At 37.6% G+C, this 21781-nt stretch overlaps 1 protein-coding gene across 1 annotated transcript; it reads right to left on the minus strand.

Moving 5' to 3' along the window:
* Positions 1–3598: 3598 nt before the first annotated feature.
* YME1L1 (YME1 like 1 ATPase) lies at positions 3599–21312 on the minus strand. The gene is made up of 19 exons (XM_027695644.1): positions 21178–21312; positions 19250–19381; positions 18271–18436; positions 17234–17332; positions 16042–16151; positions 14899–15049; positions 14702–14809; positions 13817–13899; positions 12882–12972; positions 11953–12105; positions 10851–10983; positions 10313–10375; positions 9728–9840; positions 9225–9380; positions 8268–8419; positions 7232–7358; positions 7059–7132; positions 6507–6593; positions 3599–5389 (listed from the first exon to the last, which is right to left on the minus strand). Exons 1-19 carry the CDS (start codon positions 21205–21207, stop codon positions 5246–5248), a joined length of 2172 nt encoding a protein of 723 aa, XP_027551445.1. The 5' UTR covers positions 21208–21312; the 3' UTR covers positions 3599–5245.
* Between the last annotated feature and the right edge of the window lie 469 nt (positions 21313–21781).

The following is a 21781-nucleotide window of genomic DNA, read 5'->3' on the forward strand; positions in this document are numbered from 1 at the left end:
ACCTTCTTCAAGATCATGTTTCTTGTCATTTTGTTTGGTGCTCTTCATGGTCTTGTTTTCATTCCAGTGTTTTTAACATTTTTTGGAAAATTTGGCACATCACCCCACAATACCAAATCTGAAAAGCCAGAGCTTAGCTTAAGAAATTACAAAGATTGCTCATGACTACATTAAATGTATTCTATTTTATATGTATTATATATTGATTGAAATGCAGTGACTTTCAGGGAATGTAAGAAATGAAAAAAATGAAGGACAGAAAAATAAATACATCAGGGAAGGAAAGGCTTCAAAAAAACCATGCAAAAAAAATAACAGAAGAAATGAAAACTTAGAGAGCACATTTGCATTTCTCATTTTTGTGTGTGCTTGATTCAACATCTTAATGTTGTTAAATATTTTTTGTGTTTACTGAATGTATTAAAATGGCTCCTAAGCCTTCAGGAGACAAAGTCTGCTTAGGCTCCTAATGCAGCAGAAGAAACCCTTGGGGAAGACAAATGGACTCACATTTTCTATTCAAAGCCTTATTGTCTTGGTGTCCTGTTTTCTAGCTAAGATTAAACATTTGGTACCTTTAAGAAGATTGTGTGTATCTTCTGTTGGCTGCCATTTGCAAAGGGATATGCTGCAGGTTATTGAAGTTGTGTGGACCTCCTGAGTAACCACCATGGAAGATGCTGTGCCATGGCATGACAAGACAAGGATTCACTAGGGAGAATCATGCCCTGATTGAGAGCAAAGTGGAAATGCAACTCAGGTTTGAGCAGGTCAGTCCTAAAACTGTAAACCCGTAAATTTCACCGTGTTCACCTGTGACAGCCCATCCTTTTACATGTCAATAGGGCAGAGGAGCTTCCACTGAATAAGAGCTAAGAATATATGAGGTCGTCTTCTGACCTGTAGGGACAAGACAGTGAGTGAGAAGTCAATTCATAATTTGTTGCCAATATAAGGAGCAACCCATTGGAAATCCAATGATGGTAACTGATGTTTGTAATTTTGGAAAAACTGGTGTAGGACTTACTAAACCATTCAGTCCAAATCTGCTGCTGTGGAGGGTTTCTGCTGAGAGATGAAGCAAGTGTGACAAAGCCAGGGTCTGCCTCTGTTCTGTAGATTTCTGGCCGGTTGTATGAGACCCAGTAAACAAGGCAGAATCCTTCCTCTTCTCCCACGAAATGTTTCATTGTCCATATTAGTGCTTTTATTATGGCATGCAGTACGGCTATTTCTGCACTGATGATGCTGTGGAAGGAGCAGAGGATGCACTCACATTGGCCAACACCAGAGGAAGGCGTCTCAATAAACGCTGGAACAGGAGTCATGCTCTTGGAAAAAGAGAATGGAAATCTACCTCTGAGAAAAGTAGAGAGAGTGACCTATTTAAAGTTAGTACTTTCGCCTCTCATCCTATTGTTTGGCCATATTTTAAGACATGCTTTAGCAATAGCTCTCCTTGCTTCTAGCAGAGGTTTCCAAGCAGATCAAGATCGAGCTACCAGTGGCTTGATTGCTTTAATTTCAGTTTAAGGTATCAAGATTTAGAAAACTGTTCTGACATTTCAGCTGACTCAGGTCATCACTGAGTAGGAAGCAGCCAGAAAGAGCAGGCCACATCTTTCTCTGGAAATTTGCATTTTCTTTGTATTAAGCTTGATGGCAAAATTCTGGCATGCCAGCCTCAGAAATGGAGAAAATCCAGAATCATGTCCAAGCATGAATTTCTTATTTTATATGCCACCGTGCTTGTGACCAGTTTAAGGGTATTTAAAAAGCCAACAGTCCATCTGAGCACCTAGCTCTGCCCTGTTTTCAGCAGCAGGAGGCTGTGTACTTAAAGGGAACTGAGGTTATTCTCACCCTCTGACTGACATCTGGAAGCTGCCTTTGTGGACACTAGGAACACACCAAAGCTGCTCTATCACTCCCCTCCTCAGCTAGACAGGGGAGAGAAGATACCAAAAAGACTCATGGGTTGAGATAAGGGCAGGGAGAGATCACCGGTTACTGTCATGCACAAAACAGACTTGACTTGGGGAAATTAGTTTATTGCCAATCAACTCAGAAACAGAACCAAATCTTAAAAACACCTTCCCTTCCCCCTCCCCCCCTTTTTTCTTGGTTTCAACTTCACTGCCACTTTTCTTTACCTTCCCCCTACAGCAGCAAGGAGAGGGGGCGGGACAGGAAATGGATGCAGTCAGTTCATCACACATCTCTGCCACTCTTCCTTCCTCAGGGGGAGGAGGATTCACTCCTCTTCTGCTCCAGTATGGGGTCCCTCCCACGGGAGACAGTCCTCCACAAAATTCTATAATGTGGATCCTTCCTACAGGCAGCAGGTCTTCACAAACTGCTCCAGCATGGGTCCCTTCCACAGGGTGCACTCCATCAGGAACAGCCTGCTCCAGCATGGGTCACAAGTCCTGCAAGTAAACCTGCTCCAGTGGGCTACTCTCCAGTGGTCCACAGGTCCTGCCAGGAGCCTGCTCCAGTGCACAGCCTCCTTTGGGCATCCACCTGCTCTGGTGTGGGGCCCTCCACAGGCTCCTGGTGGAGCTCCATGGGCTGCAGGGGGAGAGCTGCCTTACCGTGGTGTTCACTACTGGCTGCAGGGGAATCTCTGCTCCAGTGCCTGGAGCTTCTCCTCCCCCTTCTTCTTCACGGACCGTGGTGGCTGCAGAGCTGTTTCTCTCTCATATTCTCACTTCTCTCTCCTCTGGCTGCAATTGCTCTTGCACAGTAACTTCTTCCCCTTCTTAAGTGTGTTATCCCAAAGGCATTAACACTGTGGCTGATAGGCTCAGCCTTGGCCAGTCATGGGTCCCTCTTGGAGCCTCTGGCAGTGCTCTATCAAATATAGGGAAGCTTCTGGCATCTTCTCACAGATGCCCCCCATGTAGCATCCTCACTACAAAAACCCTGCCACACAAACGCAATCCAGTGGTCTCCTACCTCTGCCCAATGATTATGTGAGGAGAAATTCCAGCTCCTAGATGCACCCAAAGAACACCAGAGGCCTGAACAGGTAAGTTTCTTTGAAACTCCACAGATGTCACATGCATACAACCAACCAAGAATGAGAATAAACTCTGTAGTAATACCTGTGCTGTTAAGTTGGCTAGAAAGCAAAAGATCCCTTTTACACTTTATGGCTAATCTTGTAAAAATCTTTCATGATCCAGTGAAATTCTCTAATTCTATAATTCTAATTCTCTAATTCTATGCATATAGCAAGAAGCTTTTGAATGAGAAGAAGATAAGTTGGACTTAAAGGACTTAACTCCCAAACAAGATCACTCAATATAGATTTTAGTGACTTCAAAAAAAAGTTTTTTTGCTTTTATTCCTAAATGCAGATTCACATTATTTCGCAGGAAAAGTTCCCTTTCAAGTCCCACTACGGGTGGGACTCCAAGGTCTGAATTTCTAGGGAGAACATTCCCTAGAAATCTCATTAGAGAGAGTGCAATTTTGCCATAATTCTCAAATTTATTTACAACTTTAAATATTATATACACCTCAATTTACATAGCAGGGAACTTGGTATTACATTTTATAGCAATTTACAATGAATAAAAAGAAAACCAATATGCATAATTAAAATTAACCTTTATTACTCCAAAAACAGATGCCAAATATGCAGAATATATTTCCGTTTCTGTTGGCATATTTCTAAAATACATGTACAACTCTAACTAGTCAGCCTAGACATTTTGTATACTGTTTTATAACATTTGGAAGTTCTCCCACATGGAGTGGGATGTCACTATAGTAAGCTGACAAAAACAGGCAAAAAGAAAGTTACTCTGGTTTTGAAAGGAAAAAAAATGCATGTGCTCCTACTAAAAAACTAGGTTATAATCAAGCAGTACACTCAGAAAATTCTAAAATACTGTTACTTCTAGTTTTAGGTGTAGCTACCAGTTTCCACTCGCATTTATTGGCACCAGCCCAACTATTTTAATGTCCAAGTATGGTAACCTTCAACATTAATATGCTAAACCAGGCCCTCTCTGCAACACAAACTTATAGTCCCACAAGGCTACAACTGATTGTGCAGAAAGATTATGATCAAGATGTGTTATTCATAAAAGCCAGTTCCATGAGATCAAAAGAATGCTGGCATTTAATTGCTAGCAATCACTTCCACTTGATTGGAAACTGCTTTTGTTTTTGAAACCTTTTTCTTATTTTCTTAGAATTTCCAGAGGTTTCTGTACGAGTTGAAAGAAAAGGTTTTATTTCTTTACTTCTACTGTAAAACAGAACTGGGAATGTTATTTGAAACAACACATGCTTCAAACATTTTCTGAACTACTCTTTAGTAAGCAACATTGCCCCCTTTGAAGAAATTATCTGTTGGATTATCAAACACTCATACATAGTATTAGTCGAAACTAGTTCTGTGGAATCTTCAGCAGTGTAAAAGCACTGTCATCAAAGCACTGTCATCCATTTACTGCAGTTATAAAAATTTTAAGAATCTTGTCAGCAGCACATCAGAGATCACAGGTATTTCTCTTATCCCTGCCATGGTTCTGCCCCAAACATGGTCCAAAGAGGCTTAGACACATTTAGCCTGTTGTTTTTGCATTAAAATTTCTCTCCCAGCCATACATGTCTGTATTTTAACCCCAAGAGTACTGGAAACACGACCACTGATGTTTTTGCCTAACATGGAGCTCCCACAATGTAGCTACTTCATTTGTAGAGATGTCTTGTTACATTTCTAAAGAAGAAGTCTTTAATAGTGGTCTCTAGCCTCAAATAGAGTATGAGCATTAGTTACACTACACACTACTGTTTTACATCTCTGTCACTCTCCATAACACATTCCATAGCACACACTGTGAGGTATCACTTCAAACACACACGTAGCAGCATGGCCCAGGATGCTGTGCCAAGACACACCAGTGTATCTGCACATTTTTCTTCTCAGCTTCAACACATTTGATTGAACCAAAATGCTGAATTCAACCCTGAGATTTAGCCGCCTGAATAACTTCTTGTGCGAAGAGTATAGGGAACAGAGGATGAGAAACTAGCTTTATTTTGTGTCTTTTTCTGATGAGACACAACAAATAGATGAGTTAACAGAAGCTCACAAGAGACAGACTAATATTAAGTGACACTAATGCCATACACACATCAGGAAGAGAAAAAAAGGCTATGCTGCGTAAGACTACTGCATTGCTAGATGTACATTCTTCAAATTATCAGTTACATATCCCAGAAGTTATCATCTCACTTCTAGTTTTTTCCCCTCTAGAACAATCTGGATTTCTTTGGCATCCAAAGTCTCATATTTCAATAAAGCTTCTGCTAAATTCTTGTGTTCTTTTGCATGAGTCTTCAGGATGTTCTTTGCTCGCTCATATGAGTCCTAATATTAAAAACAGGTAGAAGAAGATTTTAAGATTTTAGAACAAAAACAACAGCAAGATTGCACTTTAAAAATTGTTTCCAGAAAATACAGCTTGAAACAAACATTTAAAGTTGTGCTATATATTTCATAGCTAGCACAGCTCCTGACTCATGAAGATTTAAAACTTAGCTGGCATAATTTTAATGAAAAACAACCAAACACTTTATGCCACCTTTATTTTGCATAAGTAGGACTAAAAATAAAATCCTGAGACAAATCTTAGTATCTTTATACATGACTTAGAAAAGACTTACTAGATTTGAAAATTTCCTGATTTTTATAACAAGTATATTTAGTTTTGCATTATGAGTAGAGCTACAGCATTCACAGATTATTCCTTAAAGGCTAATAAAACTCCAAGTTTTATTATGCATTTTTAAAAAGCTGAAAGCTACCAGCTACTGAAAGTCACCAGTTGCTGCAGTAGATGCACACTGCCAGCATTACCAGCTTCAACGTGTAGCCCTGCATTGGTAGTTCTCACATGACCAAACAACTACAGCAGAAGTTTGATCATTTAAATGTTACGATATAAGTAATTTTCCTGCCTGTACCAAACTATTTCAGATTACCACAACAGTGATTGCGAAGTTCAGCGATTATCAAATGTTACAGATTTCCCTAAGCATCTGACACTGATCCCTGTGAGGAACAGGATACTGAAGGCAACTCTTTGATCTGGTATGGCCATTCCTGTGGTTCTATACAAAATTATAGTTATGAAAGATGAAAGTAACATAAAACATTCATATCTGTTCTAAAACAATTTATAGTCATACTTTTTTCCCTATTAATTAAATAGGCAAAATACAAATCGTGACCAAATGTAAGAGGAAGTGTTAAAGAGTGTACTAAAGAACCCAACACCACCAACTCCATTCACACTACTTGTGCATGGCAATCACCAAGTTTTGACATGCACAGACTCAAAGTTGCAGCTACATTAAATACTTGATAATACTTTCATCCACCTGTGTCTTTTCATCAGTAGACATTATAAAAATGAACAATCAAGCAAGCAGATATTCAACACATCTCAAAATAAATGTATCAGAGTGGAGGGGGAGAGACTTACCCGTAGAAGCGTCCTTACTTCCTGTTCAATTGCAGACTGGGTTTCAGGGCTGACTTTCCCTGTATCAGTGTAGGTCATAACACCAAGCTAAACAACAACAAAAACATCTTTATCTTGCCACTGCTGCAAGATCCTGATGAAGCATTTTCTTCCAGAAAAACCAAACCAAAATCCCTAGACTACTAACACTTGATGGGTAATAAACATGACTAAAGGAGCTTCTAAAGAAAATTCAATGTTGTTACCATCCTCACCCTCCCAAACACAAGATTACCCTCAATTCCAAAATGTTTGGCTTTATAACTATTTCCTGAAGACATTAGTAACTTTCAAGGCCATTTTGAGGTGAAAATCCTGCAAGGTAATTTTTAAACTGTCAAATACACCGCTTTTCTAGCTGAGCTCTCTATAGCAGGCCAGGTCAAAAGATTTACTCTTTTTGTCAAAACTACTTACACTAGTCTCAGTGATCACTGACACCCACACAAGCTTTAATCACAAAACAGAACTTGTCTTTGTTCCATATAAATATTAAAGGATTGATAACACTACCTTCTCACTCATTCCGAATCTAGTCACCATCAGTTTTGCAATTTTAGTAGCGTTGTCAAAATCACTGGAAGCACCTAGACAGTAAACAGATCTAAGTCACATTACTGAAACCAAGTTAAACATGCCAATTCACAACCTTGATCCAAAACCTTTTTAAATACCAATCAGCTGACCTGTCGTGATGTGATCAGTTCCAAATATGAGCTCTTCTGCTACTCTTCCTCCCATACAGACATCCATCTGTGCAAGCAACTGGGATCTAGTTTCACTCCATCTGTCATTTTCTGGGAGCAAAGACACCTGTAAGATACAGAACTGTGGTCAGGTAACAAAAAAACCTGAAGAAATACTGATATAATCTCAAAAATATTCTTGTTTATATCCAAAGCAGATATAAAGCCTTTTAAGCAACACTTTAAATGCTCTGGGCCTCCTCCATGTCTGTGCACTCATCAGGTTTGCTTGGAGGTTTTTAGTTTAACCACTGAAATAGCTTCCAACAGACCATGAGCACCACATCAAATCGAGCAACTTACACCTACCACCAAAAAAACCAGAACAATCTGTTCTCCTTATTCCCTAAACTGAGCACAAGTCAGCTTGCACAGAGGATTCAAGCCAATGGTTTTCATTAACTGAACACATTAACTTGGAAAAAGTTCAACAGACATAGATATAATAGAAATATTTTTATGTACAAATGCTTGGCAGTTAAGGGCAAAATAGAAAAACTTAGGGTTCTATGCTAGAAACAAGATAGGTAACCAGTTAAGTTTAGAAAAGCCACACTGGACAAAGAGCAACTTGATAAAGGATGTTTGTGTTAGAAGTAAAGTTGAGCTGTGCTTCTACTTACCAATCCTTCAGACATTCTTCAAAGTTTTGCTGTTAGGTGCTATTTTAACTACAGCAGAATCAAACTTACATTTCTTTCTTTGTACGTTTGAGTTTTTATACTAGTGTATGCCAATTTACTTTTAAATGAAGGAAGAAAGCTTTCTATCACACAGAAAAGATGACCAGTGGGTTTTCCAAGAAATTGCTCATAACTGAGTATTTCAACAGATTACAATATACATTAACATAAACACAACAAACAGCATTGTTGGCAAATTCCTCAACACCACCAAACCAACAGAAAAATAAAACTAAAAGAAATATTAATAAATAAAATAAATACTAATAGAACTAGATAGATTAAACACTCACGTGTCCCAGTGTTGTTCCTCGTGTCATGATTGTGGCCTTGTTGATTGGCATTGCATCCTTAGTATAATAGGCAATGATGGCATGTCCAGACTCATGGTAAGCAGTGATGGTTTTGTTTTTCTCATCAATTTCTACACTTCTACGTTCAGGTCCTTAAACAGAGAAAAATTAAATTAACTTTTTTGTACAGCTGAACCACCGCAATCCACACATTGCATATACTCAAACAGAACACAAAGCAGCTGAGGAACAGCATGCAAACAAAGGGAACTGACAGTCATTACCTGCAAAATATTTATGAGTCAGATTTTAATGTCTAAAAATGGACCTCAACATACTCTACAGACAAGCTGCTTTTAAAGGAATAGATTTAAGATGCAATCTAAGTAACTGAAAAAATTCCATGTCTTTTCTCAAGCAGGAAGAGATCAGATTGTTAGTGTTTATGTCTCAGATGTTTAAGCTTTGTGCTATCACAGGACAAGTTAGTTAAACAGAAGTTCCAGGTTTCTGGTCATTTATTTGCTCCTTTCCTTTATGAGTAAGTAGGGGAAGGATAAGAAATCAAGCCTGTGTCTCTCTCCGAGTTGAAGTACAAGATGCATTTTTGATTTTAAAAATAGTATCAAGTTTTAAAGAGTTTTACATACTGCTCTCTGGTCTCAAAAGCTTCTATTCAAAAGTAACTAATAAGAGACTTATTTGTTAAAAAACCCAAAAAACAAAAACAGCAACAACAACAAAACAAAACCAAAACCAAACCAAAACAAACAAACAAACAAACAACCCAATGCAAAAAGAAAAAAACCAACCAAAAAAACCACCACAAAAAAATCAATCCAACAACCCAAAAAACAACAGCACAAAAATTTCCCTCTTTCCCTATAAAAGTCTTAATCACACAAGAAAACCTCTGTGTACTGTAATATACATGTATGTCATTTGTATAAATCCTACCCATTAGAATTTTGTCCTTGGAGAATTCTAGTTCCTTCATGGTTACCATATCTTTTCCATCAACAGCTGCCTTCAGGGCAGCTTGGTTTACAAGATTTTCAAGCTCTGCTCCTGAAAATCCTACTGTGCCTCGTGCAATTATTTCTGGATCAACAGCTGTGGGGAAAAAAAAAACAAACAAACAAATTTGTCATTAAGAGTCCATATTGCTCCTGCAATTGTAAGCAAGAATCATGTTCTATTAAAACATATGCATTAAACAAAAAATTTTCAGTATTAGAAGAAATGAAGCCTAATTGTCAAGATACTCTGAACTCTTAGGGACTAGAAAGAAATGCTGCCTCAGAAAATCATTACAACACTACATATTAGACAATTTTTGTGTTCTTTATTAAAGACACAAGGTAAAGCCATAATTGCCAATGTAATAAAGGGCAAACACATGAGGGGGCTGATACAGTATAAAAACTGTTACATAAAAAGATACTATAGTATTTACTTACATGGATCATACTTGATTTTATTAAGGTACCACTTCAGAATTTCTGTACGGCCTCTCACATCAGGCTTGGGAACAGTAACTTGCATGTCAAAGCGACCAGGACGTATTAGAGCACTAAAGGAAATGGCAATTTAGTACACTGACTGAAAAATGCTGCAGTAAACTTACTAACATATCAAGGAACAAACATTCATTGCTATTTCTAAAAACACCTACAAAGATTATGTCTCCTGCACAGATGCAAAGAATATGTTTTTCTTATCTGCTTATAAAAAGACCGATGAAAGATGTTTATTGACAACATGTTTTAAAGGGCTTTTTGCATTTGAAAATTTTGCATTGTGAACAAGGAATGCAGCCGGTCAAATTTTAAATGCTTAGAAGCACATTACTTATTTCTTCAGTAACTCTGCAACACATTAAATACCAAAAACTGGTCATACACATTTTTTTTAAGACGGAAAAACCTGAGCCATAACACTGTAACACCTGAAGATTATCACAAGCAACTTTGTTGTTGTTGCAGGTGTTTTTTGTTTGCTTTTTAATATATGCTCTGTAAAAATGATCAATGCATTATACTCACTTATCTAATGCTTCAGGGAAGTTTGTTGCACCAATAATAACAACACCTTCATTAGGTTTAAATCTGTGTGGATAAAAGGTGAGAATTTTTTTTTTGGACACAGAATTTACAATTTTGTCCATAAATACTTCTGTTACTTAGTTCAGTGACTTCACTGTCAAGTCAAAAACTGCCAGTCAAAAACATGCTTTCACACCATAACATGTGATCCAAGAATGACCACATTGAACCCAGCAACTGTTTAAAAATATGTTCTGATCTGACTTGAACTTCATCCTTTAGATATATGACCAGGCTAAAAAAATTGAAGCTACTGTGTGACTACAACTCAGAAGCTTCTATATTCTTTACAACAAGGCCATTAATGCAACTGCTGGCAGTACTAGAAAGTCATGAAAGCATATTAAATTTATATCCTTAAAATCATTACAAAAACTTATGTAAAACTTCAAAGCTGTCAAAGAGAAAAAGTTCATCCAAACATCCAGAATACCAGTCAGTCAAGCACCTTCTGTGCCCTCAGAATCCATATACTTACCCATCCATTTCAGCAAGAAGTTGATTAATGGTCTGTCTTGAATAGGGGTGCATTGGAGATTCAATTCTCTTCCCACCAACAGAGTCCAATTCATCAATAAATATAACACAAGGTGCATTTGCTTTTGCTTCCCCTGACAAAAGGAAAATAGCAGAAGGGCGTTGAACCACACAAAGGAGCAAACAGCGTATCATGTAATTTAAGATTCTACTATTTCTATTACTCTTGGGTTATAAAGTGTTCTATTAGAAATCATCAGAATTGTCTTGATTTCAGCTTAAAAAAAAGGAAATGTATTTCTGAAACGGAGAGACACAAAGAGAAGCAAGGTTTTTCATCTCTTCATCAGTTATTCTTATCATGCTACAAGAAATCACCAGTAAAATAGATTAAGAAATTGTTGTATTTTGTATGAACTCCCTACAACAGTTTCTTTCATAGGCTTGGGTACAGAACATTTGCTTATTAAATAAAAACAGTATGATATGTGATGGTTCTCAACACTAACTTATTTTAATAGAACCTGCTTGTTATTTAACAGTGAAGGGCTCACACTCAAGTTTACTGGTATTAAACACACAAAATAAAAATGCAGCCATAAACTTGAAAACCACTGGTTGGTACATGTACTCCAAGATGCAACTTATTCACCCAGCCAGACATATCTCTAATGATATCAATGTACAAGTCAGTCATCTAAACTTCTACAGTCAACAGAAGGAAATGCATTTTTAAGGTACTACACATATTACATTTTGCATCCCTTCCACATGAAGCAAGTCATGTTTCTTCTACAAATGCAAACTACTTTGTACATTGCATATATTTGACACTACCAATTATCCATTTAAGTGAGAAGCTGGATATCCCCCTCCCCAATAATATTTGCATACTTAAACCAGAAAACCTCTAGGAAGATTCTCCAGTTAAATGATGCTCACAGAATTCTAACATTTACCTACAGAAGTAAAGCTTTATTTATTTGCCTCGTACACTTGTACTTTCCAGTAACCAGAACTGGAACTAATCAAACCATATAAACACCACTGAATACTTAATCTCCCACATGAAAAGATTTCAAAACCACAAATATTTAACTTACTGAACAGGCTTCGGATGCGACTTGCTCCTACACCAACAAACATCTCATCAAACTCTGATCCAGACGCATAATAAAATGGAACATCAGCTTCACCAGCTACAGCTCGTGCAAGAAGCGTTTTACCGGTACCAGGTGGTCCAACTAACAGAATACCTAAAAGACAAACAAAAAACCCAAACAACAAACCCACCAAATCCACACAGTCTTATTATATGGGTAGTTTCTTTCGTAGATTAGAAGAAATAATTTACACTTGGTTTCAAAAAGCTATTAACATCCCATTTCAGGTACTGCTCATTATGTGCAGCCTGAAGGAGCTTCCTGTAACAAATCTAGGTACAATCTGATGCATATTTAAACAACATCAAAACTTGTAAGACTATCAAATAGAAACAGAAACCTAAAGTATTCTACAAAATTACTACTGAGTTTAGCAGCTGAATCCCTAAGTGTTTTCTTCAAACTGACATTTTCCTGGCTGTTTCTGTGGAACTTTTTTTTTTTAATTAAATCATTCCAAATAATTGTCTTTAAACAGGATAGAGCACTAACAAGAAACAGACTTATCAGGTTTATGTATTTCAGATTCACTTGGGACTTCCACTATGATCAATCTTAATCATCCCTTTAAATGAAAACATTTGTTTTTGAGCTGTCTAAGCAGTTAACGAGCACTAAAGGTGCTGCAAGCCATAAGGAAGAAATAAAGGCCTTTTAAGAGTTCAGTTACATAAATCCCCAGGGCACTGTTTATTAGTTTAATAAATAAAGAAGGCACAGTAAATTTTGTCTAACTCCAAAATTTTCATTTGCATAATACATGAAAAAAACAGTAAGAAACCAGGCTGTAAATAAGTCACTCAGTATAGAACAATCTACACAGTCATGGCTCAATAGGTCTTTCACTTCTGCTGAGCAATGGTTCTTACCTTTTGGAAGTTTACCTCCTAATACAGTAAATTTATGTGGGTTTTTCAGAAATTCCACAACTTCTTGCAATTCCTGTTTTGCTTCTTCAACCTACACATTAAAAACATGACACAAATATAACTAAGCATTTATAAAATACTGCATGTTTTCTGTATATGAGTTTTGTAGTAGAGATTAAGTCCCTTATTGCGTATTGATCAAAAATACAAACAGAAAACAATAAAAGTGTACCACAAGATTTGTGTGGATACCAACTGTCCATGCATTTAATTCAACCGATCAAAGAACTGCTCACAGGAATAAGTAAACATTACACTTCGTAACAATGAAGGAAAAACCCAACAGTTCAAGACCAGATCTGAACAAGAACATAAATACAAAATCAAAGTTCTACATCAAGATATTAGTCTAATTAATTCAAAAGATATTAATTCTATTTGTCCAAGGGGAAGGAAAGGGGAAGGTCCTCATTTTGCCACTAACAGTCAAAGAACAACTGAACAGAAAAAATAAAGCTATCCCATAAGCAGTAACATGCCCACTTTTTTCTGGGATTCTCCGTAACTCCTGTCCTAATATCAGAAGGAGATGGCACTAAGAGAGAAACGATCAAATGGCCTTATCATCTTCTTGTACCAATCAGCTTCTGCATATAATAGATTAACATGGCTATTTATGGCCTGCCTTTTGCTATTCTAGCCTTTAAAAATGTCACTCAACAAGTAGAGAGTGCACCCTTTATAAGCTATTAAATGCCACAAAAATAGAGTAGAACAGGAGTGGCCACAGTTTAAGCCTTCCTTCATCTTGGAGTGGCCAACATATACAAAGCTTCAGTTCATACAAAGAAATTTCTTGAACAGAGTAAGACATTCTTCAGACTCACAATGATTAGTTAAACAAGAACTTGCAGACATTTTACTTTTAATCTTACCCCTTTTACATGTTCGAAGGTGACATTTTTCAACTGGATTGGATCAACTGCTGCATCAAAGATACTTGATGTTCGAAAGCGTACTAAGAGCAAACAGCAGATGACGAACAACAAATTTACACATAAAGTCATTTTGTTCCAAGACTGAATTTCGCACTTGAACTCAAAACACCAAGACACCGACTTGACACCTGCCCTTTTAAAAGGGCATGTGTCCATTTACAAGTGTCCAGCAAGTATAAGATTAATTTTTTTAAAAATTCCTTAAAATATTTGCAATTCATTCAGTGATGGGCTTTTTAGTCATGTGTAGTACAGAAAACTCTGCATTCAGAAGCATGTACACAGCCAGAGCTTCTCCTTCAGTGTTTCTGCATATACTCTGACTTTCTTGAGACCCAGGCGATACCTTAGCATCAAGCTGAATATCTCCAGTTACATTAGCTCAGCCTTTGATTGTTCCACTGTTTCCAATGGATTTCTTGAGATGACAATTTGACAATGCAAGTTCCTAGTTGCTATAAACTAGGCTGTGATTGCAAATTCAAAAATTATACCATTTTGCCTATAGCTGATCTAGGTAACACCATCTAAACTGAAAGACGAATACATAATTGGTAAACAGTCTGACTTCTCAGGTTCCATGTAACTGCTTCACCAAAAAAAATAAAGCAATTATATTAACACACAACTTTTTTGTCTTCATAAACGCTTTGTCACATTGTCATCTGAAAGGCTGTAGCCAGAAGCAATAACTAACTCTTTCATTAGTACACTGAAACATTATCCTAAAACAATCATAATGTCAAAATATATTTCATTTAGGCTAAACTTGCTGGAAGAAACAACACAAGTGCAACAGCGTGGAAAAAAAAGTTAACTAACCAGCATCGGAAAAGGAACCTTTCCCAGGTAAAAATGACGAGTATATAGCAAGATAAAAACAAAGAACGAAGAGAAAGAAAGAAAGCAAACGTGATCTTCTTAAGGAATCTGTAAAAGAAAAAAAAAATGTTTAACCTGGGCTGAAATAAACTACTTGTTGAATGCAAAGACAAAATACAGGAACTAAAACAACTTACCAAGTGTTTTTTGTAGGAATACCTGGGCTTTCAAAAAGCCTTCTGCAAAACCAGTTTTAAAAGCATCCTGGTGTGCCTCTGGGATGTTTTTTGTTTTCATTAGTGCATCTAAGTTTTCAACATCAATTCGTCGCTTTCTCAGAATAAAGCCCTGAAATATTTTCCAAAGCACTGTTAGTATACACTAAGCTTTGATACACAGTTAACTTACCACATAGCTAGCATAGGGGATGGGGAAAAAAATAAATCACAAAAGCAAATAATTCAGGTGCTATAGGGTTAGTTAGATGATACAGAGCAGTCACTCGAGTGTTGAATCCCCATGGTTCGAGCAGGGGCACCCTCATTTTTGCCGAGCAAATCAGTTTCAGAGTTCTCTCAGATCCCAGTTCCAAACAGAAAACAGCCTAAGCAGATCTGTACACAACCAGATTTGTTCACTGGATTTAGTGGGAGTTATTAGCTTAAGCTTTTTGCTTTATTTCCAATTGCAAAGTATCTTTGTAAGTTTAGTTTTGATGGAGCTTAAACAAATATATTTCATGTGCCCTATCAAATTTACAAGCAGCACTGCATGGAGCTAGCTCTGGTTTATCTTCATCCACAGCATATCTAGTCCACAGATGAAATAAGCCACATATGCCAAAAAGAAGAGAAGAGTTCAAAGATAACACGCAATAAGATCAAAGGCCTTAATTGGCCTGACTTCTGTACAACCAATTAGAAGCAAAGAGTACCTAGGTTAACTTGGTTTCATTATCTGCTGACTTGAAAACATACATTCTGCTATGTCAAACTAGCTGTACTTCTGTTCAAAGAAGTAATTAATTTGACTCAAAACTATTTTTAACAAAGCCACAGAAACAGAATACAGAAAGTTTTATTTCTAGAGTTTAAAACCATATTTATACTCTGAAACTATTCACCTAAATATTCAAATAATTTTTGTATTGGTGATATATGAAGCAAATATGTGTATTAATAAGAAAAAAAATATGTTGCCATTAGCTCAAGTTTTAGAATTAAAAAAATTCTTTCATACTAATGAAAAAAAATACCCCTGGAAAATTATGAAGGTTCATTCAAAAGAAAGAGGTGGTCTGAATAAGCCCAAAAGAACTTCATAATGTTACTCATATTTACCTTCAAAAGTGAAGAAAGTGAACTTTTTGTTTCTGTGAATTGTTCAGATGTTGACTGCAGGCGTCTTGCTCTTGATCTCAAAGTCTTAAAGTTCCGTGACTGTATGTACACTTTAAGTAGTAAGAATAAATAAAAGTTAAAAATTACTCATTATTATCACTATTAAAAAAAAAATCTAAGAAATTTCAGAAACTCTTATATGAAAGAATACAGAATATAATCATCCCAACATATCCACTGTACTGTCAATGGATACTTTGGTAACCACAAACCATATTTGTAATCTGAACTTGCACACTAACTGCTTAACTGTTTCACATAAAATTTTATGTTAAAATGATCAGGAGCTCATGTTGTGTATTATAATTGGTCAACTCAAGGAATAGGAGACATGCAGCTGAATTAAATTCAGGCAGGCTGACAAACATGAAGCATTCAGAAGCAAATCCAGAAGGATGAGAATAAAGCCTTATCTACAAGCTCAGCTGATAAGGCGCCCTGAGGAGATCTCGAAGGGCTTAAGTGTGCTGTTACCTTAGGAACTGACAAAAGAACAAAACCATTTAATCACAGTGATCTTATAGCACTATATGTCATCTCCTATCACATCAGAAACCTTGTGATGGAGATTTTACCACATAAATCACAGAAGCCAAGAATATTTATCTTTTTTCACTACCTTTTAAAATAAATGCCAATGCCAGTCAATTATATAGTTTTCACTAACCTTTTTGTTATACTATAACAGCAACAGACAAAAAGAACTTCTGCAGCTGATCTTTGACCCCTGCTCAAAAAAGGCCTAATTTCAACATTTGATCAGGCAGCTCTGCAGTACTTTAAACCAACCACCAAAGCCCTCAGAAAGCTTAACTGGATGAGTACCGGATTCAACATATTTATTGATTCAAAAATAGTCAGTTCATCTATGATCTTTAAGAATATGATCCACAAATACTGACATCTTGAAACAAGATTCTATGGTAACACAATGTTTACTAACTTAATTCTTGAAGCATACTACTCAAATGCAAAAATAACTTCATGACTGAAAGTGTCAGTATCACATAAAGTTCCTCCTGGAGCTTACTGGTATTTCCGGAGTGATGCCTTTACAACAAATGTAAAAACACTTTCCCAGACTAGAAGAATACTATTGAGATTAAAAACAATGTAGTTTATTGCTTTATACCTGGCCAACACCGAACATCTGAACAGAAATTTTGGAGGGGATTGGGATGTTGTCTGTACAAACAAGATGAGCGTAAAACACTGAAAACATCCACAAAACCTGTAAAAAGATGCAGCAAAGTGTAAATACACCCTATTTTAAATGGCAACTCAATATTGCTTCTAGCATAGTTTGGGTTTTTTTTCCTTTCTTAAACAATACAGTCCTTCAGGCATCTTTAATTAAACAAATTACCAGAACACCTATCAAAGCTTTGAAGCATTTGCAACTATTTTGTTCAGACAATTGTCTCTGGGCTATTTTTTTTTAATATCTCATATCACAATGCAATTTAATACTTTTTCTCTAATAGCAGCCCTAGGGTATTATTCATAACACTCTTTCTCCCTGTTGCAATACTACATAGGCAGTATCTCAAATGTCAGCTCTACACTTCTTTTTCTAATACATTCTTCAGCATATATTAGCATTCTACAATAGCCTTACTTCCTGCATTTTACACTAATTCCAACAAAAAAATCTTTAACTGTAAGGAACCGTTCTTGGTTCATTTCAGACAGAAAATACTCTACATGGACTGTTAGCAGTTTACCACCCTGAATTCCTTTCTAATTAATGTCTTTGCATAAGGTTGCTTCAAGAAAAAGGGAACAACAATGTAAACTGGAGATGTTTGTGACCGTGTTACATTAGTAGATTAGCAAAATCTAACGTCTCGGTGAAACAAACTGGTGGAAAAATTCACAGTTCAGGTTTGTCATTAAGACAAATGCATTTATACTACCAGTTAAGTTAAGACAAGTTTAACAGCAGACAATTTCAAATCTGAAGCTGAATTTTTCTAAAATTCCCAAGTTTCAAAAACACCACTCTAGAGACAATCTATATACAATTAAAAATACATTAATACTCTTTTAATAAATATGCTTTTTAACTATGAATTATCTACAGCACAAGAGATTAAACTAAAGAATAACTGTATTCATCTTAATAATTTAACTCTCACCAATTCTCATAAGCACTTTACTCAAACATACCATGCTTATTTTCAAAGAAGGACTGAGCAGAGACGTACGACGTGTGCCACTGTGAAGAGGCTTTGTTTTCTGCACAGTAGCCAGGAAGTAACCTGTTCACCAACTCTTTGAACTGTTTAGGTTTCAAATCAGACAATCCCAGGTCTCTTAAATTTTTAACTAAAGACTGAAAAATAGAAATAAATGTTCAAAATTCAGTTAAGACTACCTTAGGGAAAAAAACTCCCAGTAGCACCAGAAGCAAATACAGATTCACACACAGACAAAGAAAAAAACCAAAGAAACAACAATGGAATCACAACACGGCAATGAATAGTACGATCCATGCTGACTTCCGAAATTCTGCAGTCAGTGAGAGACTCAGTGTTTTTCCTCCAAAAATTTTATTCGTTTTAAAACTTATTGAAAGAAATTAGTTAAAAGAGAAGTGGCAAGATCTGATACTACTTTGCACTTCCTGTGTTTTCATTTTTAATGTTAAGAACAAAGAATATCTAATAATAATAAACATTTTAATAGAAAAATAAACAAACCATGCAAATATGCTATTTAATCTATCAAAAACCTTCAACATATCTTAAATTACAGTCAATTTTCTCACAAGCAATAATGAAAAACCTTGCTAGAACTTAAAGTGAAAAGACAACACGTGGTTTGTTAAAAGTTATTGTTACTTTAGAGAAAAAACCTTAAGTTGAAAGTGAAAACAAATCCCCTCCTCATTTGCAAATTACTGAGACAAATACCAGCTTTGTTTCTTAATGCAATACTGCAATTTTTGTAGAATCCTGACTGATGAAGCACCAACTGACTGCAGTTCTGTCAAAAAGTTACATTCTACATGGTAACATTCTCTTTTGGTTTAGCCACATTACATTATTTTATAAACCAGTCGAGTATTAAATTCACTTAAACTGGTATTATTCAGATTTAATTTATTTCAAAGCAAAACATCACTTTTTCTAAAGCTTTTTAGTACCTCAGTCTTCTGAGCCTCATGCTCTGGGGAGGTGTCCCTCTGGACAGGCTGTAGGGATGCTTTGCTGGCAGTAGTAGTGGAACTTTTTGGTGAATGAAAGGCATTGATAAGGTGACTCAGAGGAACAGTAGCCTGGGGAAAAAAAAACAGATAATGATTTAACCTTGTTTAAACTATTTAAACATATTTCTATTCCAAACCCCGACTTATAACTGTGTATCTTGTACACTGCCTTTTAACTAAGGACTTCAGCTTCAACACCCCAGTGTTAGCTGATACCTCTATTTAAAGGGGGGAAAAAAAAAGAAAGTTTAAGTGCACACGACAGATTAGACGCTCACAAAGCTAGGAAGAGGAAAGAAAAAACAAAATGGGCTGTATTTCCTGGTTTCCAAACATAAGCTTAGTTTAAAGAATACTAGGTTTGCAAATACACAAATACATTTCATCAACAGTTAGGAGATACAAAGACTGCCCTCAATGTGTAGTTACAAAAAACAAAGAGACCCCCTCCAGCTGGTTCCCCTTGAAACAATTTGAACAGAAAGCTCAGTGGCTGCTTTTGAATATCCTTAAATCATGAGGCTTAATCAACATTTTACTAATTTAGAGAACACTTTTTTAAAGTACTATTGATTCCTGTATTGTTTTCCAAACAGCACCTATTTTCATCTATAAAGTAATACTTCTAGAACTTGAAATATCTGTACTTTTCCTGCATTATACGAGTTATTCCCAAAAGCTGCCTTTATGTTTTCTTCCTCGGGAGCTCACTTAAGCAACACATCTAATATACACATAGACAGTCAAATCTGCAGTTCAGCAGCTTTCAGCCGACTCCACCTTGTGAATCAGTGCAGAAGCCCAGGTGCACCACTTATCAGGGCTCCTCCTCTAGCACATGACCACATCTCCTGTGAATATATGGTACAAATAATTCCAACACTTCCAAAGTCTCAGTACACATCACTAAAATGAGCCGAGGTGCAACTGTGGCTGCTGGAATGATATCTGACAAGCATAATCAGGTATGCCTGTGAATATTCTTCTGCAAGAACTTCCATCTCTGTGTTGACTAGAGAGGCAATGCTACAAGAGATGAAAACTGCCTCATAATTAATTGTCCAAAGTTATAAATAAGTTCTGGGAGTTTACAGTAAAACCATAAAGTGTCCAGAGGTCAGAGTCAACATCCCAACCACTAACTTTCCTCCTGCATTTGCTACTATGGTGAAATTACACAGTCCTAGAAACATACAAATTCTTCCACTTCACTACACTAACAAAAGCTATTAACACGTTCCCCACATCTGAAAAGAACAATCAAATCCTACTGTGGAATAAGACCATCACACACTAATCCCCCTAACACATAATATAAAAGTAAAACCAGTGGTTCAGATCAAAGTCCACAAAACTCACCAGTCCCATCAGACTCACTGTCTAATAACAGATGCCTTCCCGACTGCATTCAGACTGTTCTATATAATAAACTATTGACGGGGTTTTTCTCCACTAACGCTTTCATGTCGTTTCTTTTCCGTTTTCACAACACCACCTGACAATTATCAGCACCGTTTAACTTTAACTGTAGTTACACACACCACCACCCTTCGCTTCTAGTGCAGACACTAAAAAGCGCCATCTCCGGCTGTTTCGTCATTTCAGAAGGCTTTTACTCTTCACAAGCTTTTACTGTACCTCCCTCTCTCTCCTCCGTTTACTTTTTCCCAGGTGAGGATCCCAGGCCCCCACCCGCTCCTCTCCCCGCTGCTCCCCCCGCACCCAATCCCCCGGAACGTGGCTCCTCCAGCCGAGCCCCGCAGCCCCCGGGCCTTCCGAGCGCCGCCGCCCGGACACGCAACGAGCCCCCGCCCGCCGGAGCGCGGGCCCCGCACCGGGCCGGGGCCGCCCCGCCAGCCCTTCACCTGCGGCTGCACGGTCGAGAAGGAGAACATCGTCCCGGTGGGGACGGCGGGCACCAGCGCCTCTCCCGCCGCCCAGCCGAGCCGCGGGAGCCGCCGCCGGGAGCAGGAGCGGCCCCGCTGCGGGAAATGTCCGCCCGCGGCCGCGCTGACCGGGCCCGCCCGCCCCGGAAGCGGCGCAGCGGGAACAGCTTCCGGGCCGCCGCTCGAAACACGTCCCTCACGGGCTCTGCTCAGCGTGCCTTCCTTCAGCACCCAAAACATTCCGTAGGGAGTTAAGGGTGTGCCGCGCGCGTAGAAAAATTTTACACATTAAAATATGTATTGTTGCCGAACAAGTTGTGTTTCTTTAAAAAGGGAGCCTGTGCAGCGGCGGGGCGAAATATTAGGGCTTAATCAACAGTAAGGGAGATTTAATCCGTGAAACAGATAGCGGCTAACAAGCAAGCTCTATGTCCACGTGTTAGAAGAAAGTTAGGGCTTGACATGCTTTGATGTGCTCAGACCTGGAGGAGGAAATTAGCGTGGCTTGGGAAGAGGGATGTACCACTGATAATGAACATGAAAGAACGCGGAAGTTATGAGCAACCAGGACAACTGGCAGGAC

The sequence above is a fragment of the Neopelma chrysocephalum genome, unplaced genomic scaffold, assembly GCF_003984885.1.
Source record: "Neopelma chrysocephalum unplaced genomic scaffold, ASM398488v2 Primary Assembly neopelma1_102, whole genome shotgun sequence".
Taxonomy (NCBI): domain Eukaryota; kingdom Metazoa; phylum Chordata; class Aves; order Passeriformes; family Pipridae; genus Neopelma; species Neopelma chrysocephalum.